General features: G+C 50.3%; 1 protein-coding gene and 1 long non-coding RNA gene across 3 annotated transcripts in view; both read right to left on the bottom strand.

The window, feature by feature from the left end:
• LOC103820465 (chromatin remodeling regulator CECR2) overlaps positions 1-2,268 on the bottom strand; it is a 92,444-nt gene extending 90,176 nt beyond the window's left edge. For both annotated transcript variants that reach the window (XM_030238142.2, XM_050984233.1), the window contains exon 1: positions 2,083-2,268. In XM_030238142.2, coding sequence (XP_030094002.2) covers positions 2,083-2,268 — 186 coding nt within the window. The remainder of the gene's footprint in view (positions 1-2,082) is intronic.
• A 2,291-nt stretch (positions 2,269-4,559) lies between these two features.
• The window catches only part of LOC108962769 (uncharacterized), a 38,062-nt gene continuing 15,328 nt past the window's right edge, over positions 4,560-27,293 (bottom strand). Inside the window, exons 3-5 of the long non-coding RNA XR_007779792.1 lie at positions 21,098-21,226; positions 13,584-13,690; positions 4,560-5,929 (exon numbers count right to left, since the gene is read on the bottom strand). This is a non-coding gene — a long non-coding RNA (uncharacterized LOC108962769). The remainder of the gene's footprint in view (positions 5,930-13,583; positions 13,691-21,097; positions 21,227-27,293) is intronic.

The following is a 27,293-nucleotide window of genomic DNA, read 5'->3' as shown; positions in this document are numbered from 1 at the left end:
AGCAAGTCTCAGAGGTAGCAGTGAGACCAACCAGAAGGGGCACTGGTATTATTAGATCCAAAACCGTGGAAGAAATCTTTATGCAGCTAAATAAAGCACAAATAAAAAAACCCCAAAACCACAGAGCAATACTCTTAGAAAAAAGTGCAACTCCCATCGCTGGCCATTGGTTTCAAACCATGAACTATTTGAGCAAGCTCTTTGTGCAAAGATCTGTTCCCAGATATCCCCAAACCAGTGGTGAGAGTGGAACAACTACACCAGGCAAGAGGCAAGGAGACGGTGAGCTTCAAGGAACAGCAACTTTTGAAACTGCTTGTGCTGCTCTCGCTCTGCCGGAGAAGGAGATTTACTCCACGTGCCCGAAAGGAGCAGAGCTCTGACAGCCGCATCCATCCTCTGGCAGCATCCCGATTTTAACCGCAATTTCCACCGACCCTCGGACAATCGCCATGCTTTAAAACCCATTTCTGCCAAGGGCTGCCGGCCATCCACGTGCACTGAGGTTTTTTTGGACGATGTTTTCGGTGTGCTGCTTCTGCTCTGCAACACCCCCAGCACCAACACGCCCGCACTCCTCCTCCTCCTCCCGGGCATCCCCCCGCAAAAAAAAAGCAAGTTAATTTGTTCCGAGTGATGATGTTAACTCCCTCAGCCTAAGCGTGCTCCGGGAAGCAAAGGGGAGCCCACATTTACTTCATTTGTGAAGCAAGCCAGATGCTAATTGCCTCTAAAGGTGAAAGGCTAGTGCCTTGGCCCTTTTATCATTGTAAATTCAGGTTCCTTCAAGACTTTACGCTGCTGGGCCCGGAGAGCCTCCCCCTTTAATGGTTTGGCATCAATAGGAGGGGGAGGGGAGTTCTCTTTCGCAAGAAGTTGCATCATTGAGAGATCTTATCCCCTTTCAAGATTTCGTACTGCATAAGGGATTCCCCCTCTTCAGAAATTCACATCCTGCTCGAGGAGTTTTGCTCTTTAGGGCTTCGCGCATCCCATTGAACTTTTAAGCATCTTTGGAATTGGCATTCACGGGGCAATTACTGTCTTTAAAAAACACACGCCACCACGTTATTCACCCGGTTTATTGCCAACGCGCTGGCAAGAATAGCTTTTCACAGCAAGCACAAAAGATTTCCTATCAGGACACACTTTGTTTGTAACATTTGTAGCCGGCGCACAAAATATTTACGGGACATTAGCGGCGCACATGAAAATAAGAATTAAAATTAAGCAGGAAAAAACCAAAAACCAAACAAACTAAAACCCAAACAAGGCACAGGAGAAAGTTATAAGGGAAAACGGATCAGGAGGTACGAAAGCCGAGAGCGTTCCCTCCGTGGGGCACAGGGGCGGCGGTGAAGGCACCGTCGATTCCCCGGCGGCTCCGCTGAGCCGCACAATGAGCGGCGCGGTGCCCCGCGGAGCCCTCCGGCCTCGCCGGGGTGCGGAAGAAAGGCTCGGCAGGACCCTCCGCGCCCCCCACCCCGCGGCGGCACCGGCCAGGTGGGGACCCCCACCCGCAACAAAAGGAGCCGACCCGGGCACAGCTGAGCGGGCTGGGCAAACCCCCCAAGAGCAGCCGCCGGTACCCCCGGGGGAGGTGGGGGGTTACTGGGCCGGGCCCGCCTCTCGCCGCCACCATTTTGGGCACGGGGGACCCACCGCGGGCTCCGTGCCGCGTCCGTCCCCCCGCCACCTTTGTGTGCGGACACCGGCCCGGCGGCGGAACAATGCGGCCCGGCGGGGCCGGCCCCACTGCGCCCGCGGCCGCCCCCGCCGCCCGCGGAGCCGGGGGACTCCTGCCCGCCGCCTCCCGGGACGGGCGCGCCGAAAGTTTGCGAGCGCGCCCGGGAGGGACGGGGAAGTTGCCGGGTCCGCCGCGAGCGGAGCGAACACACCGCGCCGCATCCCGGCGGAATGCAGCGGCTCGCCGGGGCCCGGGGGTGCGCCCCAGCACATTGCGGGGCAGCGGGAGAGGCGTGCGGGACCCGCCGGGCAGCGGGGGCGCAGCGGGAGCGGCAGCACGGACACAGCCCGCGGGCTGTCCGGCGGGACGCGGCGAGGCGTCCGCGGGGTTCTCACCTCGATCTCGAAGTCGGGCAAGCGGAAGGCGGTGCGGAAGAGCGAGCAAAAGTGCGCGATGGCCGGGACTTCCCACCAGGAGCGGAGCTCGTCCAGCGCCACCGCAGCCGACGCCTCGGGGCCACCGGTGCCGGCTACGCTGCCGCCGCCGCCGCCGCCGCAGCCGCCGTCCTCCTCCGGGCACATCTCCCGCGGCCGCCGTCCGCCCGCTCGGTCGCTACCTCCCTCACTCCGCGGGCGGCTGCGTGTGCCGCCGCCGCTCGGCGCTCCGGCCCCGCCCGCCCCCCGGCGCCACGCCGCTCAGCGGCCGCCCCCCGGCGGCCCCGCGCTGCCCCCTCGCTGCCGCCCGCGCACGGGGCGGCTCAGGGCCGGCGGGGGCGCTGCTGCTGCTGCCGCTGCCCCCCCTACCGCGGGCGGCCGCCGCTGCGCGGGCCCATCCTCATCGCCCTCAGCGCCCTCGCCCTCCGCCTCCCCGCCGCCGCCCGCGCCCCGCGCAGGAGCGGCCGCGCCGCCGGGAACAGATGGACGCGGGGGGGGCCGCGCGGGGCGGGGCGGGGCTCCGCGCGCGGGCGGGCGTGTCCCGCGGCTGGAGCACCAATGGAAAGGCGCGATCGGGCCGAGGGCGGGGCGGAGCGGGCCCGGCGGGGCGGGACTAGGGGCGGGGACAAAAGGCGTGAGGGAGGGGCGGCGCGCGGCCGTGCACGAGGAGGGGGCGGGGCCCGTGCTCATCACAACAACAGGCCCCCGGCGCCCGCCCGGCCACGCCCATCGGGGCGGGGTCATCGCGGGGGGCGGGGCCGGCGGGCGCGGCGCTCCCGCACGCGGCCGCTCTGCCGGTCCCAGTGCCGGTCCCGGTGCCTTGGCCGGTCTCTTGGCCGGCACCGGCAGCTACCGAGGATGGCTCCTGGTGCAGCGAACCCCTGGGAATCCCCAGGGTTTCTGCTCCCACTTCATGCCTCTGAGTGAGGGAGCCCAAGCGGCGCTTCTTGTTCTTCTCATGCGGCTGCCACGAGGAGCCGGACGCGCTCCTGTGCCCGTGGACAGCTCTGTGTGTCACCCACGCTCCCGGTTCCCCCGTTCCTCCTGGCTCGGAAATGAAGAGCAACGCTGCCCTGTTTTGAATTGTATTACAGGAAAACGTTCAGCGACAAAGAGGGATTAATTACCTGCTTGTGGAGCTGCCTTAATGGGACAGAGTTCCAGTGCAACACCGAGCAGCTGTGACCTCGTGTGTGTCACTGCAGTACCTGACAACCTTCCTGTGGCCATCGCAGTCCAGCTTCAAAACAGCTGCAAAGGATCACTGTGCCCAGCTGCCTCAGCTTAGGTTTACCCCCCAGTGAAACCAGTGTGAAACTGGAGTTCAACCACAGCCACGGCCGAGCAGAGACAAGCAGAGTTAGGCTGTGGCTGAGGGCAACTCCTTCAGAAGTGCACTAATCCCACAGCCTGGTCTTAACTAGCGTGGATGCGAGGATGCAGTGAAATGCCTGAGTTGGAGTGGGAGTGGGAAATCCCCTTTCAGGAGCAGCGTGAAGCTCCAAGGGCTCAGGCTGCAGATTCAGGTTCACACATTGCAGGTACCCTGCTCTGTCTCTGCCTCTGCGGGAAAGGCTGGTGGCATCACTCAGTACCATTGTATTGCTACTAACACCTGCTGACATAAAGCAGTCTGATTCCAGCATGCACTTCTGAGATCTCCAGGGTTTCCTCTCCCTTTTTCCACTCAAAATGAACAAGATCAACAGAGAGTAAGTTGAAGAATAAGCTCTGTGCTGTGTCTCAGGCCACAGCCTAACAGCCTGACCAGGGAAAACTGGCTGAGGATGAGAACAAGCTAGTTTAAAGAAGAAACAAGTCAAGGAGCAGCAGCATGGCTCAGCAAGAATGAAGTTCTAATTTCATTGCCCTTTTTCCTATTGCAGGATCAAGGGATACCCAGTGAAATTGGAAGGAAGCTAATTTAAAATGGTGCAAGGAAATATTTGTACCATGTGTAATTAACACATGGCATTTGTTACCACGAGGTTTCATTGAGGCCAGGAGATTAGCAGGATTCAGAAAGGGATTAGACATTTATATGGATACCAAGAACATTCATGGTCACATTAGACAGGATATAAATAAATTTTAGAAGGGATATAAACTGTCAGGCTTCAAGGCACAATATAACCACTAACTGATGGAGAGGGATTAGGGAAAAACTTCCCTTGTGGGCGGGTTATTCTATAATTGTCCACTGTGGGGTTTCTTGCACCTTTCTTTGAAGTATCAGAGGGTAGCAACTGTTGGAGTGAGAAGACTGGATTAGGAAGGCTACCAGACTCATCTGGTGTGGCAACTGCTGTGCTCTTGGGGGTCTGTGAGGGTCACTTGAGAAATGGCATGGCTGAGAGGATGGCACAGAAGGTGTCATCAGACACCTGATTTGTCTTCAGACACAGACCTTGCTTTCCTTCACTGTAAATTTCACACAGAAAATAGATTTCCTGTGCCTTCCTCACCAAGGTTTTTGCCAAAATGTACTCAATTTTTAAAGTAGTTTATTAGTTATCTTCCTAAGTTCAGCCTTTGCATCTGTTTTCCCTAAAAGCTTTTGACTTGGTTCATTTATTGTTTGAAGGAGACCAACATGCTATACTGAAACCCTGCCTGTGTTTCAAGGCACAATGACTGCAAGACTTGGTCTTGAGCAAGACAGAATCTGATCTCTTGTGTATTGTGTCTGCCTGCACTGGATTGAGCCAGCTCCAGCTCCCTGCAGTAACTGTGAGAGGAGAGGGCAGGCCAGCTCAGGGCACTTTGTCAACACTCAGGAGCACTGTAAAATACCAGCAGTTCTGTGTGAAAGATCTGGAGGTGACAAATCCTCAGGCACAGTTTCCTTTGGGCTAGTTACAGCATTCTACAGTATTACCTAATGCCCAGTTCTTCCATGGAGCCAACTTTTGGTGCCCTGGCCATGTAAGGGGAGTTTATGTTGCATTTCTGTCTTGCTCTCTGCTGACATTCCTCCCTGAATTCCTGCAATGTCCAGCTGTGGCTTATCTTACTGCTGCATCTTTGCTTGTTCTTGACACTGGGTCAAACAGCTTTGTAGTATCCCCACTCTCTACCCTGCTAAGAGCTTTGTGAACTTTAAATGAAGACTCCTAATCTCTCTTTTTGTCAGAAGACCTACGATACCAATGTTTTTTTGAATTAATTTGGCTCCCTCTATCGTCCCCATTATTTCTGTTGGACTGTGTTTTCTGTTATATAGTTCTTTTTATTCCAGGATGCTAGGGGCTGCCCACAATCACTTCAGGTTGTTTCCTTTTTCTAGATTCTTACACTGTTCTTAAAAGACTGCTTTAAATTTCTTATTCAAGCACAAAAAGCCCTGCTCTCCCACTGCTATTCAACAGAGCCTTGGTGAATACACTGTGGCATTTCCTCTTCTTTGATGCATGTGCTCCTTCTTTTCCAAGCCACCTTTGGTTATGAGTTTCCTGTCCATAACTAACAAAACCAAAGCCTGCTCTGGCCAGTGGGCCAGTGTCCTTTCCAAGTATGCTATATTCTTCCTCTGGTAATTTTTTTTTTTTTTTTTTTTTTTTTTTGCCTAAGCTGCTGGTAAGACTTCCCCTACCACTGATTTTTTAGCTCAATATCCAGTCCTGGCTGCTCTCTACCTTCCATACTTACACTCCTCCCCTGTCTTCTGTGCTTTTTCTCATTCTTTCTTCCCAAACTGGCTGAAGGGTGAGTCCTTGTACCATGTAGAGCCACACTGAGGCTGATGGACCCAATCAAAACCTCTTGTTTTCATTGTTCCAGGTCATCTCTGGATCTGTGAGCTCACTTTCTGGAGAAAAAAAAAACAAAGTGCCAAAAGCAAATTTTAAAAAAGGTTGTAGAGTTGCATGTCCCCGTTCCAGTATGACAAATCATTTAATCTAGAAACGAAAAGAAGGGAGGAGTGTTTCCCACTTTCTCCAGAAACGCTGATCTAAAGCTGAAATGTAATTCTAGGTTGATGACAGGTAGATCTCTTGTAGGCTTCCTCTGAAAGATAATGGATTACTGACAGGCACAGGGCAGTTCCTCACCAGCTGAAGTGATATTATCAATAATAAAGATCTCTTTTAAAAGAACTCCTAACTTCCTTGCATTTCCACCAGCTAAAGCCCAGTGGACTATGTTCCTATAAACTAGGTCCAGGAGGAACTGCAGTCTTCCCTTGTAAGGAATCAAAAGGAATAAAAACTTGCAGAAGGACCAACCAAACCTCAGATTCTGTTCTTACCAGCAACACATTCTCAGAAGGACTTGGCTCTGGGAAGTTCAAGTTTTCCTAAATCAGGGGAAAATATTTAACAATAGATAAAGCCTAACATTTCTGTTCCTTCAAAACAGAACTTTTGCCTTTCTGGCTGTGAAGAGCTCCATCTCCCTTTTCTAGCCTGTCTGAATTTTACTGCTTCCTTCCTTGTGTTGACCTCCCTCAGCAATCTAACACCAGCAACTCTCACTGCCTTTGCTTGTTTTTGCTGAGTTATGAAGTAGAAGACAGATGTGATTTTGCCACCTACTTTCACCCCAAGCTACTTCTACCTTCTAGTATTCTTCATATTTTGATCTATCTTCAAGTTCCATGTTCCCTTTTCAATGCTTCCTGAGCAAAGAGGTTTTAGTTTACATATCACAGTGGAAAAGCATTCCTGAACAGAGCAGAGGCTGCAGTATTTAGCACTGGGAGGTCTGGCTTTCACCCCTGGATCTGCTTTTCCTACTCAAACAACAAATCAAGGAAACTGAGGCACACACAGTGAAAATGAAGGCACAGATTTTTCTGGGTAGTGGTAGAGCTGGAGTCATGGAGGCAGCCAGAGGGATCACAGAAGAGGTGTGGAAGCTGATTAGAATTTTTGCTTCTTTTAACTAAACCAGGAGAGTCAAGAGAAAAAAAAAAAAGCTATGTTGCATAATTTTGATAATGACTTCTTTTGAGCCACTAGTTATGATTTCCTAAGAAGCAAAGAAAGCAGTGGCACACAAGGGGCTGACATGAGAGGCATGAAAGCCAAGAGGAGTTGTTGAAAGAGAGCAAAACAGATTTGAAATAGAGGACAGTGTTGCAGTCAAGAGACTGTGTAGGATGAGAGAGACACAAGGGAAGCAGGGGATGAGAGAAACCAGTAAATTCTCTGAGAGGGGGAAGAAAATACTAATACTAATTAGCAGGGAGTAAGGAAAAGTCTGTAGTCACAAACATTTGTGTAGTGGAAGAAGCTGGAATGCTGTGAGGGAGAGAGAAAGAGAGTGGGGAATGTTTGAGAGATGGCAGTTGGGAGGGATAAGCTGAATAAACCAAGAAATGCACAGTGAAGGCAAGGTCTGCTGGTGAGTGGGATGCTGCAGGGCTGCATAAGAAGGTGAGACAAGGAAGGCAGAAATTGTGCAGTCTCAACAGCCTAACAATGTGAAGTTTTAAGTTACCAAGAGAAAAGATGAGGGAGTCAATAAAGAGGAGAGCCAGTTGTTAAGGCAGAGAATAGAAAAGAGATGGGTGGTCACAGACAACAGCTGTGAAATGGAGGCATGAGAGAGAACAGGGGCAGTGCTGGAAAGCGTGGGAGACAGGAATTGGAAACAGAAGTAGAACAAGAGAAAAGTGCCATTCCCACTGCTTTTGGCATTGTGGTGCAGTGAACCATCTTGCACAGGTCTGTTGCTGGAGTTGGATATGTGGTATCAATACACTTCAGCTTCAGCTGCCACCAACAGGGCTGCAGCTTTAGCTGGGACACAAACACTTCTCTCCAGCTTTGAGTCACCAGGTTTACCATGATTCCTGCAGCCTGCATCCTGAGCAGTGTGGGTTTGAGGTTCTGCTGAAAACCTGTTGCTTGTCTGGAATGCACTCTCCAGCTCCTCAGGTGCAGACCCAGCTGTTATGTCATGGACACTGCAGTTGTGAAAGAGTTGTGCAGTATTTCTTTTGTCTCCTGGATGCACACATTCCATTTGTCCAATGTGAAAGCTACTGTGAAAGCAGCCACTCTGAGAACCTGACCTAGCATCTGAGAATCTGATGGATTCTCTTTGCAACACCCCAGATATTTACTCCACAACACTATTTTCAGCTGAACAAACCACTGGAAAGGAGAAGTAATTTCACATTACTGAACTGAAGCCACGCTTTCCATGAAGCAAAGCAGCAGTTGCACACACTACCATTGGTTTAGGCAGAAAATTAGCAACATTGGGTCTCTTTAGCTTGCATGGACTCTCTTCCTTGAAAAGCATGTCCCTCCTGGGAATTTGGCTAGCACTGATGTGGCAAAGCACCCTCCATCACAGCTCCTCTCCTGTGTGCTTTCCTGAACTACATATCAAACCAACAGATCTAAGCCTTAGGTCTCAACAGATTTTCTACTCCTAACCCATTGGGGCTGAAAACCACAGGTTGTAACTTGATGTTTTGTCCCCTAGAGAGCAATCAACAGGCGAATGAGAATTTGTGGCAATGGATTTGAAGCCAGGGAATGTGGATCTTTCCCCAAAGAGCAGCAGAGAGGGACTCACTGCTGCGTGGGGTTTGCTTGTGGTCATCCATGCTCACAGCTGCTGCTGGGTACATCTGGCAGGGAGATGAGTCAGACACAGGCTGGCTTGAACAGCCACAGAACAAGAAGGGGAGCCAGTGATCTGCCCTGGAAACCTCACTGGGAAGCAGAGTGGAGACACACAAACCCCTAGGCTTCTGTGCCTCCCCAGCTCTGCTGTCTATGCTGCTGCTGTCCACAGCTATTCCACAGGCAGGCAGCAGTATTTGGGCATAAACATGGAGGTGTTTAACTGTTTCCAGAGCAGCAGTTAGTGGTGCTGATAAGTGTGCTGTGTGCTCCAGGACTGGCTCCTGCAGCCTGCCTTGAACAGCAGTGAGGGCTCACTGGGACTCACCCACAGCCTGAGCTCATCTGGCTCAGGTGCAGCACTCTGTGCTGAGGAGCACAGCACTCACAGGCAGAGGGAACAGCCCCAGACAAATGCAGAGGGTGCTGCACAGCAGGACAATGCTCCATGCACAGCAGCATCCTCATCAGTCACTCCAGCAGAGATAGACTATGCTCCTAAAGGGGAGTTAAAATTCCATTTTGCTTACAAGCCACGACAACTCAGCTCTCTGTTCAACACCTTCCTAGATGGGGATGGTGGTGTGTGAGCAGAGCTGGCAGAGTGGCTGAAAGTCTCTTTGTGGTAACCAGGTTTTGTAGTCTGGACCTGAAGAGGTGATATGAGGGAAAGCTGTACTAAAGCTGCTGATCTCACATGCTGTGAGAAGTGCTGAGCACCTACTGCACAGAGGAAAGGAGCTGCTGTTCAGTGCTGGTGCCAGTGCTGTGCTCCCCACCGAGGTTTCTGGGCCAGATGCTGTGTTGGTGTAAACCACTGAGCCCCTACAGATTAGAAATGGCCTGGCTGTGTGCACACCAATTCCTGTAGCTGTGGTGGGGTTGGAAAGGCAAAACCCGTGGTTGTTTCAGCCAGCACAGCCTTTCCAAAGCTTCATTTGACACCCACCTGCCAGTTGCTTTTCCTGCTGTGCTGCTTCTGTGGGGAGTGCAGCTCTCCAGTGCTAACTTGTTGTGTCTTCAGCAGAATCCATTTCCAACATCACTAATACCTCCACACTTTGCTGCTGCATTTGGCTAGAGAGATATTCAAATCCCATTCCTTCCACAGCAGTCAGCAGAAATTGAAAGTGATTGATCTCTAAATCTTGCTAAGGATGGGATTCCAGGCTGTGCTGATGCAGGAGTCTAGAAATAAGGCAGAGCCTCACAGAGGGTTGAGCAGCCATCCAAACATTAGCAGCACTGAGTCATGGTTCCAGCTCTTTCACTGAATTGCTCTGTGACTGTGAGTAAATCAATTCAGGTATATTTGCCTCATCTATAAAATGGGAATGGTCATATTTAGATACCTCAGGGAAGTTGCAATTAGTAAATGCTAGTGCCTTGTCAGTTCTCATTACCATGGTATCTGTGTTTATTGCTCTGAAATTGTAAAATGCTACTTACATGCTAAACATTATTATTCTACATGAGATGGAGTGACTTAATCCAGTTTCTCTGTAAATACCAAGGGCAGGGAGTTGACATTCCCAGTCTTGGCTTTAGTGTGAGGTTGAGGTCTGCCTTACTTGTAGAAAAATCTCCCTGACATATAACAAAAATTATTCATTTCCAGATTCCTAATGTAGTTGCTCTTGAAACAGTTAAGCTGCACTATTACTGGTTCACTTAATTCTGTATGTGTCAATAATTTCACCTGGGATAAACATAATTTAAACTGGTTTAGACACGATGTTGGTTCCGGTGTCAGGGAAACAGAACAAGGTCCATCAAAGACTTTCAAAACCTGTCAAGTCACTTGGAGAAAAGTGACTGTAGGCAGTTCGAAATGGGGGCTGGCTGGCAGATTCATGGACTGAAAGGATTTTGGGTGCCCAGACTTAAAAAAAAAAAAAAAAAAAAAAAAGAGCTAATGACTAATCCAGTGAGTCATCTCCAGGCCTTAATGCCCACAGGAGCACAGTCTTGAACCTAGGGGCTGTTAGAAAAGACCTGGGATGCTGAAAGTGGGACAGGGAGCTGCCTGCACCCCTTCTCACCCAAGCCTCTCCAGCAGCTGTGTTGGAGGGCCTGGATAGCCAAGGGCTGACAGCCGCCTGGAAAAAGCAACCTTCTCCTCCCACTGCATTTCCCCAGGGGCTGGGACATGGCTTTACACTTTGCAGGTATCACTTTCATCCTCCAAGGCACCAGAAGCACACCCCTGTGAGCACCTGTACCTTAGCCTGGTGCTCAGCTCAGAAAATCAGCTCAGTGCCTCCCCAGGGCTGGATGCAGCCACAGTGACAGTGGCTGCTCAGCTCTCTTTGTCAGCAGCCCAGTTTAAACCAGCAGGGCAGAAGTGGAAAGAAGAGAGCTGCCTGCACTGTTAGTGACACTGTGACATCCACTGACTCCTCCAGCTGGCTCACTTTCAGCAGCTCTCACCAAACACCCAAGGCTCGGCTCCAGAGGTTCCCATGCTAGCAGGATATCAATTCAAGCTGCTGGTGCTCCTTACAGTTAGGCAGGAAGGATGCTGCAGGCTCCTGAACAGAGATCTGATAAACACATCACAGACTTGGCCAGAAGAACCTCTAGGTTCCTGTTCCCAGCTCCCCAGAGAGCTCTGTCAGTGCACTTCTGCTTTTCCCTGAGCTCAAGATGAGGATCCTGCTGCAAACCACCTGCCTGTGGTGGAACAGCTGCGCCTGTGGAAGCACTGGCTTGTCTTAAACCTGTGACCCAGTGAAAATACAAGTAGCAGGCAATGGAGAAAGGAGAAATTGGCAAGAGAAGGGCCAGCTGATTTATTTCTTCTTCTGCACTTAATAGAGGTTTGGCTTTCCCACACCCAGCCTTCCTGGTTCACCCTCATGTCTGAGCCTCATTTTCCTGCTGGGAGGAGAGGGATGAATGCCAACAGCTCTGTGTGCCCCTGCCCCCAGGATACTGCCTGCCCTGCTAGACCATGGCACCAGAAAAACCCAACCACTCCAACTTAATCCCCCAGATCAACAATCCCATTTACAAAGTCCTCAGCACCCAACCATGCTGCAGTTATCTGAGGGACCATCTCTGCCTTGCCTGCTCCCAGGGCCACTCCCAGCAGTGCAGGCAAAATGGGGTGACTTTGCTGGCAGCTGGGTGACCCTACTTTATGCTCTCCTGAGGGCAGAATCTGCCCCCAAGCCCCAAAATGTGGCAGGAAGGCTATGATTTATACATCCAGACAAAGCCCCACAGGGAACAGCCATATGGAAATAAAACCTATTATGTTTTACAATTAGAGAGGGGGAAAAGCTTAGGGTTAAAATATGAAGTGGCCAAGCTATTAACCTTCTCATTTAGAATGAATGGTCACTAAATTACAGGGCACATCTCCTCCCTCCCCCAAAGAATGGCCTTATGAGGAGTAGCTGAGGGTATTCAGCCTGGAGAAAGGAAGAATCAGTGGGAACCTTCTCACCCTCCACAACTACCAGAAAGAAAGTCATAGCAAGGTGAGTGTTGGTCTCTTTTTCCAGGTAACAAATGATATAACAAGAGGAAATAGCTCCAAGTTGTACCTCAAGAGGTTTAAATTGGATATCAGGAAAAAATTTCTTTACCAAAAGGGTTATGCACTGGAGATATTTAAGACATATAGATGTGGTAGTGGGGACGTGGCTTGGCAGTGCTGGGTAATGCTTGGGCTTGGTGATCATAAAGGTCTTTTCCATCCCAAATGATGCTGGTCTGTTATGTGAACAAGCAATAAAGCATAATTCAGCCTGTCCTGAAAATATGATCAAATCCTGGCAGTGAGCCACAGCTGAGCCTGAGGGGGCTAAGAAACTTAAATCAGAGAACCAGCACATCAGGCAAACAGCAAATCCTCCCACCACCTCTTGTCACCACAAACACCCAGCTAGTGCTTGTGCTCCTACCAGTGACACAAAATGTGCAACCTTACCAAGACTCCATGGGGGGAGAGCTCAGTTTCCACAGGGAAAATGTGCATTTGGGGAAGGAAGGGGAGGGAGTTTTCAGAGATCCTCTCTTCCCAGAGGCAATGTTGTACATAAATTTTAGCCAGTCCTGGTGGTTAAAATCTCCTTGGTAGTGTTTGGGCACAGTGAGAGATGTGGTAGAGAAGTGCTCTCTCACCCACCTTGGGTGGGAGATTTATGGTGCAGGATTTATCAGTTCTCTTTCTAATGCAGAGCCTCTGAACAGCCATCACAACTCCACCCTCATCTTTCCAAAGCAAATACTTTGTTCAACTGATTTTCCTTTCCCATGAGAGAGGGCAACCATTGGTCTGAAGCAGCATCATAGAAATCCAGTTGAAAGCAAAGCCAAGCAAAAATTCATTGAGCAAAACATTCAGATACCATTACAACGGTGATATTAATTATAAACCAACCAGACAACCAAAATTCCCCTGCAGCCTTTCCAACCCCAACTTTGAAGACCGTTCTGGGGAAGATTAACAAACAGAAAGAAAAGCAAAGATGACTTGAAATAAAAGAAAAACCAGCCAAACTAATTCCTTTGATCCAGCTGAGAAAAAAAAATACAGGAGGGAAAGAGCTGGCAAAAATAGTATCCTTTTAGGGTTTCTTAGTGCTGTTAGTATCAGTGATCATTCTGCCTCAAAATCCCAGTTCTGACAGGGTATCCTTCATGCCAGCCTCCACCACTGGCTTTCTCAGCTCCAAATTTCCTCCCACCTGTGGGATGGGGGACACAGAGGAAGGCAGAACTCTGCAGTCCCAAGATTTGGTCAGAGTCAAGAAGTATTTTAGGTACTCCTCATCCTTTTCCTGCTGTTGGTTGCTGCAGCTGCTGTGCCCTGTGCTGTTTGTTTGTAACAGAGGAGGAAGGACAGAGGCAGATTTGCCTTTGAGGACTTACCAGTGCTCAGGGCTCTTCACCAGCTCCTGTCTCCAGCCAGAGCACTTACTCCCATCTTCTCTTGTCCTGTCCTAGAGAGGTGCCTTTTATGGTTTAGCACCAATTTCCTGAAAATAATAATGAACTTAACAAGGAACCAAACACTTATTTCTATTCTAAAACTCACTCCACCTGCCCATTCTGGGTGAATACAGCCTGGAAGTGCCTTTACTTAAAGTCTACAAACTGCCTGAGACTGATTGATTTGTCCCACATGAATGTGTTTTACCCATCACCTTGGGCTCTACACTGGGGTTTGATGCACAACCACAGCTGAATAAAACAGCTGATTTAAGAAAAACCTTAATCTAGAAGGACAGAAATACTTGTGTTATAGCACAGGGAATAGTTCTGGTGTTCACTTATGCCTTATACCATAACTTTAGCAAAAAAACCCCCACATCTAATTTTTAAAATTAAGCTGGCAGATGGATTTGCTTAGCTCTTTCTGAAGCTCTGGCTATGAAGCAGCAGATCAGTGTCAAGCCCAACTCTGTCACTGCAGCCATACCCACGGTGCCAGAGCCTCTCTCTCTCCCCACACAGAGATCTGCCCTCAGAGCCACTACCAGCAAGGCACTCACAGCATGAGAACAGCTAAAGTTGCAGTGCTGTGACAAATATCTGCCCCTCCCAAAGTGCCTCTCCAAATCTGAGCTGATAGCACCTCCCTGGGAGCTCTGCAGAGGAGCAGCGCCAGCACATCCACCCTCCCTGCAGGACATCCCTGCCAGCACCTCCCAAAGGCACCCAGGGCCAGGCTGCCAGCAGGGGCTGGCACAGGGCACAAATCCACCTCTCACCTGTTTATTCTGGAGCCATGTGGGGGTTTAAGGCTCCCTTTCCCAGTTGCAGAGTGACCCAGGTGGGGCTAATGAGTGCTTGCCTTGCTTAGCTAATTAGAGGCACTGAGAGCAGCAGGCTGCAGCTCTGGGCTGGGGCACTTGCAAAGGAAATATAGAGGCTGTGGGGTTTATTTCTAGCTTTGTTTGGTTTTTTTTTCTTTTTCCTTGTGGTCAAGTTAAAAACCTCTGGCAGGATAGCATAGCACAGATGGGAAAGAGTAGAGGGAGGAGGCTCCACAGCTCTTTTCTAATCTGCATTATTCTGTGCTATGAGCAGGAGGCAGGAGTAAAAGATAAGGAAGGCTGGACCATTTGTTCCCATTCAAAGACAGATTTTCAATGTGTGATCTAAATCCTTCAAAGGCCAGCCTAAACCTCCCCACTTGCACAACTCACCCATCTCAGCAGTGTGTAGCACAGCCTGCCCAGGGCCATTCTGTGGGACACTTATGGACCCCAGCGTGCTCTGCAGGGGCCTCACCCTACCTCCCGACTTGTGATGCATCTTCCTCTCAGTGGTGCTGCCCGAGGATGCTGAAGGAGAGCCTTCCCCAGCAGGAATGTAGGGAGAAAGGGAGCAATTACAGCTGCTGGGCTGGGCACTCCTGCCCTACCCTGGCCCCTCCTGTTTCCACATCCCAGAGGTTTTTGCCATTGGGGCACAAGACCGGGGACAGACAGACAGACAGACAACCGAGAGCCAGCGCTGCTGCCTGCAGTTCCCACCCAGCAACAGCAGGGCAGAGACTGGGAATGGAGGGCAGGGCTGGTGGGAGGCTCTGCTGCATGGACTGTGCCCAGGGGGGCTGAAATCACCTGCTCGGGAAGGTTTGGGGTGCAGGGCAGGGGGTGATGCTTACCAGGGAAGGTTTGGGGTGCAGGACAGAGGGTGATGCTTGCCAGGGAAGGTTTGGGGTGCAGGGCAGGGGGTGATGCTTACCAGGGAAGGTTTGGGGTGCAGGAGGGATCTTGCCAGGGGGGGGTGCAGGGCAGGGGTGATGCTTGCCAGGGAAGGTTTGGGGTGCAGGGCAGGGGGTGATGCTTGCCAGGGAAGGTTTGGGGTGCAGGACAGGGGGTGATGCTTGCCAGGGAAGGTTTGGGGTGCAGGAGGTGATGCTTAGAGGTAATGGCCAGAGCTCTAAGGCAGCTCCTGGCTGTCCCATGTGTGGCAGTGGGCTGGCCAGAACGTGACATCTCGAAAGGATCTGGGTTTTATTACAACATCACCTCTATCATAACACACCCAAAGAAGGCCTTCAGCTGCTGAGGAGCCTGCCCTGTGCTCACAGGCTTGACCTCAAAAAGTTGTGGTCTGAACTTTCTTTTCCTTGCCTGCCCAGCCCTTCACCTACAAATTTCAGCTGCTGCTAAAAGGTGTTTCTTTTTCACCTCACTCTTTGCAAGCTGCATTTCCCTTGCCTCTTTCTAGCTGTTATTTAGTGCCCTTCATGTTGTTTTCCCCTGGCTTTTTCTTTGTTTCTTTCACAGGAAGCAGCACATCATTATGGCTGGTCTTTCTCTAGGGCTCTCCTAGCCCAGGTCATTACTTAGCTGGGGAGATCCAAGGAGGTGGCTGTTTGTGTGGCTGTGAGACCTGTGAAAAAGCAGCTAATCAATTCAGAAAATCATCTGGGTGGTAACCCCACTGTCAGCTTATTTTCTTCCCTTCCACTTAGACATCAAACTGGCTGAAGAGGACTCTGGGGAATGAGGCAGGCACTGAGAGCTCCTCCTCTGCAGACACATCTGTGTCTTTCATCAGCAGGGCTCAGGGAATACCACTAACTGGAGAGGGGAAAAATCTCTTTGGAGCTGAGAGGCTCGTGCTCTCCATCCTCCTGCTCTGAAGAGACCTTGCCCAATGGGGAAGCAATCATTTGAAAAGTGGCTAATGCACTAACACTGCTTGGCAGAAAATGTCATGTAACAGGCAGAACTGGGAAGGACAGGGACAAAACACTCAGCAAAGAGGATGTTAAGTTATGCCAGTGAGCAGACCCTGGCAGCCCAAACAGCTTGCAGTGGCTAAGTGGAGCAGTATTGCAATAGGACATGCTAATGGCCTTCTAGTGAATGAACTTACTAATTGTTGCACTTTGCTTTCGCTCGGTCTTCCTCTGGTTTGTGTCTTTGGGGACTGCATCAGAACAGGGAACACTCAGAGCCATAAAGCCTTTACTATAGCCAGTTGTAGTCTCTATTGGAAATAGAGATGCCTCATGCTCTGGGACTCTGTGGTGTCATTCAGCAAAGATAAGCCATATCAGAAAGGCATTCTAGGCCAGCTAGCCCTCTGAAGGGGGAGTGTGTCACACAGCCACAGAAAGGTTTGTGTTGGGAGGGGCCTTTAATGATTATTTAGCTCCAGCTGCCCTGCAAAGAGAAGGGAGACCTTCAGCTACATCATTCTGCTCAGAGCCCAATCCAGCCTGACCCTGAATGTTTCCCGGGATGGGGAATTAACAACTTCTATGTTCACCCTGTTCCAGTGTTTCACCATAAAAAATTTGTTCCTTATTATCCAGTCTAAATCTAGTCTCTCTTACTTAAAACCAGTGCAGCTTGTCCTATCACAACATACCCCACTAAAAAATGTGTCCCATCTTTATATTTCTTATAAAAACCTATTTCAGTACTAAAAGGCCACAATAACTTCTCCCAAGAGCCTTCTCCAGGCTGAACAATCCCAATTCAGTAGTTCCTTACAGAAGAGAAGTTCTATCCTGCTGATCACCTTGCACAGCCCTCATTCCCCCAAGTCTCACTGCCATCCACAGCCCCACTCTGGGAACTGGCCAAAACTTCCAGCCCAGGGCATTGCTACCCCCAGCCCCCCAAAGCTTTTTCCATTCCATGAGGGGTCAGGGAGGGTGTTAGGGCCAGAGTGGGACATGAGGAGCCTAACTTCCATCCCAGGGAGCCCCAACCAGAGGGCCAGAGCCCTTAGCAGCCACCTGCCACAGGGACCAATCCTCCACTGTGTATCAACAAGGATTTTGTCCCCACATCCTAAGAAAGGTGGGGAGGGAAGAAGGGGATTTTATACTCCTTTAGACTGAAATGATGGAAATCATGTAGGTTGCTGTTGTGTTTTTCTTACATGCAAGATGTCATGGAGCAAATGTCTCTTCCATAAAACAAGGGACACTCACACATAGCCAGGCTTTCCCTATTTTCCATACACAGTAATGTGGTTCTGTATTGATTTAGCAAGAATACTGAACCCTCTGCAAAGATTTGCTGTAAGTTCAGAATGGGAGAACAGCCTGAATTTGAGGTTTCCTTCCTTCTGCAAGGTTAAGTCACATCCATAGGTCTCCTTTCAGAAAGCTAACAAACCATGTTAGAAGAAAAGGAAAAATCTTTAATGGAGAAGCCTTGCACTCAAGAGAACACACAGCACTGACCCAGGCCACAGTTCAATTCTTGGGCTCATTTCCTGCAGACACACAGACAAGACAAATGCACACCTTTTTTTCCTGTTAGTGGCAAACTCTGATGCTCTTCACAGCCAGACAACTTTGACAAAGGATCTCAGAGATAAATGAAAGGCTCTAATGTTTGTGAAGAGTGAATTAGTGCAAACAAATTCCTTGAAACTACTGCTTTAAAAAAACCCACCTCAAATAGAGGGAGAAAGCAGGAAGCTCAACTACCTTTAAAGACAATGCCATCCTACAGGGCAAGTTCAGTATAAAATCAAGACGTGCATTTGCTTCCTTTGGTGACTCCAGTACTTAAAATAAAATAAAGCTTTTATCCTATTATATTTTAAACCATGACTGACAGCAGAAAAACAGTTCTTGCCTTATTTCCTCTATTTTACCAACATGAAATGTTCTACCCATGAATTTGGCCAGTAGTCTGGAAAATGTCAAGGTTAGGAAAGGCTGAGCTTCATTTGCTTTTCACAGATCTGAGTAATGAATTGTTCATTTTAAAGTATTGTTCTAGCCTGAAAAGGGAGTCTGTAGTGCTGGCATCATAGGGTTCCACATCTGTCTCTTAGTTGCTCTGGACTACATTGGCTCAATTTATTAAACAGGGAGGGATTTTTATGTTCTGCAACCCTGCAAACTAAACAGGAGGCCTGGGGCTTTAGTAGGGCTTTTCTCTTCATATGCACTTATCAACATGGCAAATTTTGCTCTCTAAAACTTCAGATCAATCTCCTACATTTGTGTTGCCATTTCAAGAAAACTGACAAACCCAAAGTGCAGGAAAGGTAAGAGCATCAAGAACTCATTTTTGACACTAGACAGAGTACTGACTTATAATTCCAAATGCAAATAGGAAGCAGAATCCCACAGTAAAAACAAAAGCAGAGTCCCCAGACAGAGTTGGGTAAAAGTCATTGTGGTTGCAGCTTGATAAAGCTCCATGAAAGAATGAGCAGCTCAAAAAGATTCACTGGGAACTCATCTCTGTGTTTCATTGTGTGAAAAGCAGAGATATTCAATTACATTAGAAATCATATGAGGGCAATTGGAGGCAATCCCTTTTCACACTGTGCACATTTACCTATGGAATGTGCTTCTGCCATGTGTGATGGAGCCCAGGGGTCTCAGCAGGATTCAGAAAAGAGTTCAGCAGGTCTCAAACATTTTTATAGGCAATATTAAAAGCTATAATTAAAGTAACAAAGGCTGCTAGTGATGTAAGACCTGCTTGCCAAAGCTGAATTCAACCTTTCCCAGTGGAGTTTGGGAAGTGTTTCATCAGTAGGGATGTTCTCCTGCTCGTACCTACAGAAGATTTTTTGTATCCCTGCCCATGATGCAAAAACAAAGATCTAGAGGAGAGCAAGAGTTAGTCTTATCAAATTAGTTTTTCTATTTTGTTTAAACTGAGCATCAAATTATGCCCACTGTAATCCTGACCAGTCCTAAGGGGAATGCAAGGTTGGAGGGGTGGTGTCCACCGAGTCCTGACCCCTGTAAGGGCTCGTGTTGGGCACTTATGAAAAGGTGCAAAGAAATCCTTTGCCTTAAACAAATGTCTTGGGCCAGCGAGTTCCACAGCTTAACTACTTAGGTGGGAAGCAGAGAGGCAAACTTTCCTCTTATTAATTTCTCCCAGAGGTTGATTTCACTGCCTCTGCTGCAGCAGTGGCACTTCCAAAGAGAAAGTTCTTAAATATGTTCTCTCTAAAAGTGCTTTACCTGTTTGAACACCCCTGCAGGGTGCCAGGTGCAGTTGCTGAAGGGCTGCTGGCCCAGTGACACAATTTCCCTGGGCTGGAACAGAGACCAAGGGTTTGTCAGCACCCAAAAAGGGCCCAGCCTGGTGTCTGCTTGATTGTGTGAGAACCACTGAAGTTACCCCACCACATCCACACTCTCAGTGGTTTGCACACAAGTGATGTCCTGTGGCAAGTGCTGCCAAGTACAGCAGAGGAGTGAAGGGGGAGAAGAGCAGCCCCCAGCCACAGCAGGACCCCAGGGCAAGCATGAGGGCTGCAGCCTAAGCAAGACAACAACACGTGTGAGCCTGCCTCAGCCAGGTGGATTTAGTTCCTTCCAAGGTTTCCACTTCTTTCCTGGCCACTGCACACAGCTTGAGTGGCCCTGTGGCTGCTGTGGGGATGGAGCTTTGCAGGAGGAGGGCAAAGAGCTGGAGCTGAGCATCCCTGGGGAGGCTGTGCCTGGGATTTGCAGGGGGATATATTGGAGGTGGGGAGCAGGTGGCACAGTGCTGAGCTGCTCAGCTGTCGTGGGGCTGGAGAGGGACGGACGCAGCTGGGTGAGGGGAGGGAAGGGAAGGGAAGAGCTCAAGGTCTGGCAGTCCTTCTGCTTTACAGGGCTGAGGAACAGCAGAAAGGGATCCAGCAGGGATGCAGGGCCCTGTGTGGTTCTGATCCCAGGAGGGGCAGTGCCACGAAGCACCCTGCAAGGGGCACACACAGGGTGTGTGGCAGCCCTTGTGCTGGGGTGACTACCCTGGCAGCAGCCCCTGCTGTGTGCCAGCAGGGCCTTGGCAGAGCTCTCTGGGGCATAGATTGATATCTGCTCATGCAAATAACCTGGAAGTGTCCCCCGGAGTGGGACAGCTGGTCCCCATAGCGCTTCTGGGAGCATTCTTTATGTGCCCATGTGAGTACCCTGGCAATCTCTGTTGGGGCTTGCCAGCAGGGGCCCTGGCAGAGGCCAGGAGCAGCATCCCTGTGGGTGAAGCCATGCCAGCTGAAGCTTTCCAGCAGCAAGGCTTTCTCCTGAACAAAGAACCAATGTGGCCAGCATTATTGATTTGTTTTGTGACTCGTCTCTTTTAGCGTGGCAGGAAAAGACCAAGAGGAGTTTTAATTTGTCCAAATGGTTTTAGACAAGGTTAATAAAGCTCATTGATAAATGGCACTTTTCATTAAGTTTTAATTACAGTGTCATTGCAACAGGCTGGACATGCATAGTTTGATTTTTCCATTTAAGGTGATGCCTCAGCAAAGTTGGTGGTGTTTGTTTTTTTCATTTAAGGTGTGCTTCCCTGAGTTCAGTGATTAATTTCCATTGTGGACCAAGGAGCTGCCAGGCTGCTGGAGAGCCTGACTGCCTCAGTGAATTCCCTTTGGCCCCCACCCCGTGCTGGGAATTTCAGCTATTTAGGCCAAAATGTGAACCTAGCACACTTTTGTACCTTGAGACATCATCATCTTGGTCCAGCAAGGGTGCTGATGGCTGCTAGCCATGTCTCCTCCTCAGGGACTGGTGAGGATGCTGAGCATTTCCTCTTTCCTGCTGTCTCCCACAGGTGGGTTTGGAATACCTGAAAGAGATGCAGACAGGATCTGGCTCAGGTCAACTCACAGCAGGGTGAACAAACAGAAGATACCAGGACCACTGGTCAGTTAGAAGCTCGGTTTGGCTGATAGTTCTCCCTCTCCAGAGTGAAAATGTGAATACTGTTTTAGCTTAAGAAGCTCTGTGTACACACATATTATCCCTGAGACAGTGCTCCCTCCTGTGCACTGCACTCACTTCTGTCCTCAGCTTGGTTTCACAACTTTGTTAAAACAGTCATTTTTAAGCAGTTTACAGTGTCACTATTTGCTCCCTTTCTTAACAGCAAATTTCCACATTCTTTCCAAGTAATCATTATAAAAGGGGAGAAATTCACTGCTGCAGAAGGCAGAGGGTTTTCTGGTAAGGACCTTTCACTTTAAAATGCACACTGCTGTTACCATCAGCATTTGAGGAGCTGTGGTGCTTCAGCCTGGGGATTGGCAGCAGATTATATTCATCCCTTGCATTTCCACCTGCCTTCAGAAGGCTCACACAGCATGGTGGCTGGTGCCAGGGCTCTGAGATCATCCCCTGGGAGTTTGACTGCCTGGGTTCAGGGCTGGCTTAGATAATCACACAAATGCCTGGTGTCTAAGAGAGCTCTGCAAGAAAGCTCTGTAAAAAGCCCTGGTGAGGGCCTGACAGGCTGCTCACTAGCTCAGGCTCTTGCCCTTGCTCCCCAGCTGGGCTGCCTTGCACCTACAGCTGTGCCATGTACCCTGTTTGTGTGGACCTTGGCCTGTGGACTTCAGTCCCTGAGCTGACCTTGGGTCTGTCTCGTCACCGTGGGTGGCCTGGCAGTCACTGGGCTGTGGCTGAACCTGGTTGCCATGCCCAGATCTGCTCTGCTCTTCTTGCTTGGCTACTGTGTGCCTGCACCTCTGCCAGTCTGGCCACTGCCCCATGGCTGGCTTCTGCCACCCCCAGCTCCAGGCTCACCTTCCTCCAAGGAGCCAGCCCTCATAGGTGACACCCTGATTGATGCCTACATCCCTGATGGTGCCTGTAATTTTGCCTGACAGAGTGAAACCACAGCAGAAAAGAGTCACCCTGTGTCTGCAGAGGGCATATTGGTCAGGCAGAATATAAAGAAGCTCTCCCAAATTATGATTTGAAGCAGGAATGGGCAGCAGCATTCCTGCACCCATGTGCCACAAACCAAAGTCTCAAACTGAAGGAGGCCACAGGAAAGGGGAATTTCAGGCAGATGGTGAGCCTGGAGAAAAGGAGCCTCAGGGGTGATCTCATCACTCTCCACAGCTCCTGAAAGGTGGCTGTGCTCAGCTGGGGCTGGGCTCTTTCTCCAGGCAGCACTGACAGAACCAGAGGACAGAGTCTCAAGCTGCACCAAGGGAGAAATAGGTTGGATATTAGGAAAAAGTTTTTTACAGAAAGACTGATAAAGTTCTGGAATGGCTGCCCAGGGAGGTGGTGGAGTCCCCATCCCTGGGTGTGTTTAACAAAGCCTGGATGTGGCACTGGGTGCCAGGGTTTAGTTGAGGTGCTGGGGCTGGGTTGGACTCCATGATCTTTGAGGTCCCTTCCAACCCAGTGATTCTGTGAATTCTGTGAATAATGGCTCCCCAACAGCCACTCTGGAGGGGCTGTGCTAGGTGTGCACTGGGGTGCCAGGGTGGGCTGGGCCCTGCAGCTGAGCTGGCTCCCCCAGCTGGGGGTTCCACGAGAACAACACAGAGCCACTCTCAGAGCTGGCAGGGAGGTTCAAGAGACAAGGCTTTCTTACCAACACTAAAACAAGGTGGACTTGAGCTCTTTGTTCCTAGGGTAGGCTGAAAAGTAGTTGCATTTTCATGGTTACCAAAAGAATGGGCTGTTTGGGTCAAAGACCCCACAAGCCTCCTTAAAGTCTCTGTCTGTGCCTGAACTTCGAGTTCAGTGATCTCATTGCAGCTTGCTGCTGAAGGTCTTGTAAAAGTGGCACTGCTGTGTGCTCCTTGCCTTTGTCACCCTGTTAGGGAGGGTGCCCTGGGGACTTGGCTGCTTGCTGTGGTGAGGCAGGCAGTGCTGCAGGGCTTTAGGGGAAGAGCATCTCTTGGGGAGGTGCAGGGATTTAGCTGAAGGTTAGATTGTACCTACCACTACCTACAGGGTAAGGCTGGGAGGTGCCAGGGGACAGGAGTGTGTTGGGCTGGGCTGAAATGACTCTGAGGAACAGGATGAACAAGTCTAGGCATGCCAGAAATGCCCTGAACTTTGTCTGTAACCATCACAAGTGGCTGGGCTCTGCTGTTCTGCCATCACAAGTGGCTGACTGCTGCTGGGATGAGCACCCTTCACCTTGCTTTAAACTCTGTTGCTCAGGTGTTGCCACAGCTGAGAGCAATACAAATCCCTGCAGAGCACAGCCCTGTCTAAGGAGCTTGGGGAAATGAGGTTTTGCTGGCAGGGCTGCTAGTGCTGACTGGCTTGAAGCCAGTGTCTGCATTTGCAGCATGGTATATGGAGGTACCTCTAAAGGGAGCTGTGCAGAAGCCTTGTTTTGACATCTCAAGGCTTTAATAAAGTTTGGAGGTTTGCCTAGGCAGGATGAAGCTTGGCTACAACACAGGCACTTTTGGCCAGTCTTGTTTTAACCCAAATGCTCCTCACTACTGTTAATTTTTTAGTATAAACCCATTCTAAATGCTGACTTGCTCGTCTCATGCACAGGAGGAAAAGAAACCATACAAAATGGGGTGACTCCTGAGCAGTTGAAGGTCAGGTGTATCTGCTGATGTGCTCCCCAGCCTTTGCTATCCTCTCTTCCAAAATATTTCTGGAGCCTTAAGAGTATAAGATAAAGCCATGGCCCTGGGATGCAGTGTAGAATGTCTCTTCTGGTGTGACTTCCATGAGAGGCTAGGGTCAGAGAGAGAGAGAAACATGGTGCAGTGTCCCTGCAAGGCCTTGCACTGTTTACTGATTGTGCTTGAAGTGTGTGATGGTGGAGCCCTGTGGGTGATGCAGACACAGAGAAATGGAGAGGCAGGGAGATGAGAGAGGGGATGGTTGACATGCAGACACAGGATGTCCTAGCAGAGGTCACAGGAATGCTCACAGCTGCAGAGTGACCACAGATGAACTCAAATCCTCTGTGATGGACCCCAGGGACAGAGGTGGAGGGATAAGGACAGAGACATGGTTGGCTTTTGGTTCTGCTTGGGGAAGTCAGGTGGGTGGAGTAGGAGGCTGGGAGTGGGGAGGATGTTTATATGGAATATAGCTCCTAGGAACAGGAATTTTGCCTGCTTTTATGCAAGGGCAAATCCCTCCAATAGCACACTGATCCCTGTGTATCCATCCCCCAGCACAGCCTAGGGATGGACAGACACCATAGGTCAGGCAGGAAACCTGACATGAATAATTCAGGTAGCAAGAAAAAAGCAAGAAAACACTTCCCATGGTAGCACTGGGCTTCTACCCTTCCTAAAGTCATCCCCGAGAGAGAGAGTCAAGTACACTTACTAATCCAGGGTGTTTTGGTCTCCTAGTTTGCTTTCATTTTTGTCCCTGTGGGTAGGAGAGGAAGAGAATACAAGAATACAAATAATAAACTTGAGGCTCTGGGAATCTTTGCACAGAAGGCTTGGTGACAACTTGGGACCTGCCTTGGATGGCACTGAGCCCCTTTCATGAGCACCCAAGGCTCTCAGCTCGTGCCCTGGGAGCCCTTGGCAGGCTGTGTTTGCCCCCAGAGCAGTGGGGTGTTTATACACACCAGCTCACTTGGTTTTGTGCTTCCCTTCCCAGACCTGCAGGGTGGGGTGACAGCAGCAGGGAATTGGGGTGGGCACGTGTGGAGGGCTGGAAGGAAATGATGCAGTTTCACTTATTTATTTGCATGCTGAGCTCCAGCAGCAGCAGTGACAGCCAGGTGTGTGTGCTGACTGCTGAGCCCCTCTCCTTAGAGGGCAGATGCTGATGGAGCTCTTTGGCTCCTGGAGCTCTGAACCCCCCTGCTATTGTGAGCAGGATTTGAACTTTTGCAGGTGTGCTGGGAATGGCCCAAAGCACCTTGTCTTGGTTGCTGGTCAGAGGAATTCATGGCTATTCTATTTGGGAGCCAGGCAATGATTACAAATCAATGACTCCACTCCCAGAGTGATTCATCATTAACCTGGGAATTTAGCCCTTTCCCTGGCTCTCTCCATCAGCAGCTCCTGCTCCTGTGCCATCTCAAGTGCCTTATTAATTTTGAGTCATTGGACAGTTATGGATGTAGCTGAGCAGGAGTGGAAGGACGGATGCACCAACACATGGTCAGGCAGCAAAGGGGAGGGAGGGTTTTTGAAGGGGCATGGGGCACCTTGAGGGTGAGCAGAGCTTGGCTGTAGACTGGGCAGCAATGCTGCCAGCAAGACCCAGGGCACAGCAGCATTCTCTCTGCTGCAGGGCTCCCACTGATGTCTCTGCTGGGCTGGGAAATGCTCCATGTTTTGGCCTGGCTGGGCATGAAGTGGGGTGGAAAGAAATAAAAATACCAACCTGTGCCCAGCTAGACCAAAGCAGGGTTTATGGAGTGGTCCATTGGGGAGGTTTTAATGATCCCAAACATCCCAGGACAGCCTATTCTTAGTAATAATTTATAGCACTTAGCACTGTTACATGTTCTTAGCATTTTGCAGAAACTGGGAGTGCTTCAGAGCAGGGACTGGCACTATGGTCTCACCCAGGCCCAGCAGAGGCAGGGACTCTCCAGAGCCTGCCCTCACTCACCTGTGTACCTGCCCACCTCTGGGCTGTTTTCCTGCCCCTTGTCCCACATCATCGTTTCCCTCTCCAAACTAGATTATGTCTCTTGCTTTACAGCAGCTGCTGGCCCAGGGACCACAGCTATTGCACTAGCAAATAACCATCACAGCTAGGCAGGGATTTGGTTCCATTTCACAAATGAGGCAGCTGGCACAGAAAGAATAGCTAACTGGTGAGCTAGGAACACATTTCCCAGCTCCAGTCCTCTCTTCCCGGCCTTACAGTGATATTTCTAGAGAGCAGCTTGGATTACAACATGTTCAGAGAGGCTAGGAAGCTAAAAGGCAGCCCCACCCTCTGTGCTCTCAGAAATGCTCCTTGGTTTGCATTTGGCTCACACAAAAATGGGTATCCCCCACAGAAAACACTCCCAGAACTGCATCACCCCTAGGTTTTGCCTCTGCTGGATTTAGCACTGCAGCTTCTGCTGCCACCCACACACTGCCAGGCTTTAACTGGGGCTGGGAGCTGCAGGGGCACACTACAAGCTGACCCTCCATGGCAGCAGGAGGGACTCTGCAGGACCTGAGCTGAAAGATGAAGTGAAAAACACACATCTGCAAGCCTGTTGCTGCTGCTGCTGCCTCTGTGGTCCTTCCCCTTCCTGCACCCCCAGAGCTGCCCATGCTCCCCATGCAGGGCTGCTGCTCCTGCCAGGAGCAGGCTGGTGGGAGCTGTGGACACAGCAGGGGACAGGCAAGAGGGAGAGGTAGGGAAATGCTCTGGGAATGGTACCTGTCACCTTGAAAAGGTTCAAAAGTTTTGAAGGAAAGCAGTTCACACATAGAACTGAAACTGAGGCAGGGGGAACTCACTGCAAGCACCCAGTGCTGGCCACCAGCTATTTAAAGCTTCAGATGTCTCTGAGGTGCAGCTGGGCATAAAGAAGGGGCATGACTGCAGCTTGTACAGACAGACACAGGACAGGGCCTTGGGACACTGCTGGGTGCAGCTGCAGCAGCTGAGAGGTCAGCAGGGGCTAGGAACCACCCCAGAAACCAAGGAAGAACTGGGCAGTTTGGTGAAGGAGCAGGGCTTGCCTGGCTAAACAGCACGTGGGACCAGAGCCGGGGAGATGAAGACTATTCCAGGGGCCACACAAGACTGGAAAGGAACTGCATTCATGCTCCTGTGGACAGACACAGAGCTATTGCAAAACCTCCAAACAGGCTACTTGGTTCTCAGGAAGAATGCAAAGAAGCTGGGAGATGTGTTGGTGTGGAAATGACAACTGTAACATTCCTGTTAGTCCTTGAGACAGACCAAGTCTTCCTATACCATGCTTCAGTTCCCAGGGA

Source organism: Serinus canaria, chromosome 1A, assembly GCF_022539315.1.
Source record: "Serinus canaria isolate serCan28SL12 chromosome 1A, serCan2020, whole genome shotgun sequence".
In the NCBI taxonomy this organism is placed as follows: Eukaryota; Metazoa; Chordata; class Aves; order Passeriformes; family Fringillidae; genus Serinus; species Serinus canaria.
This window is presented reverse-complemented; position numbering and strand designations above follow the sequence as displayed.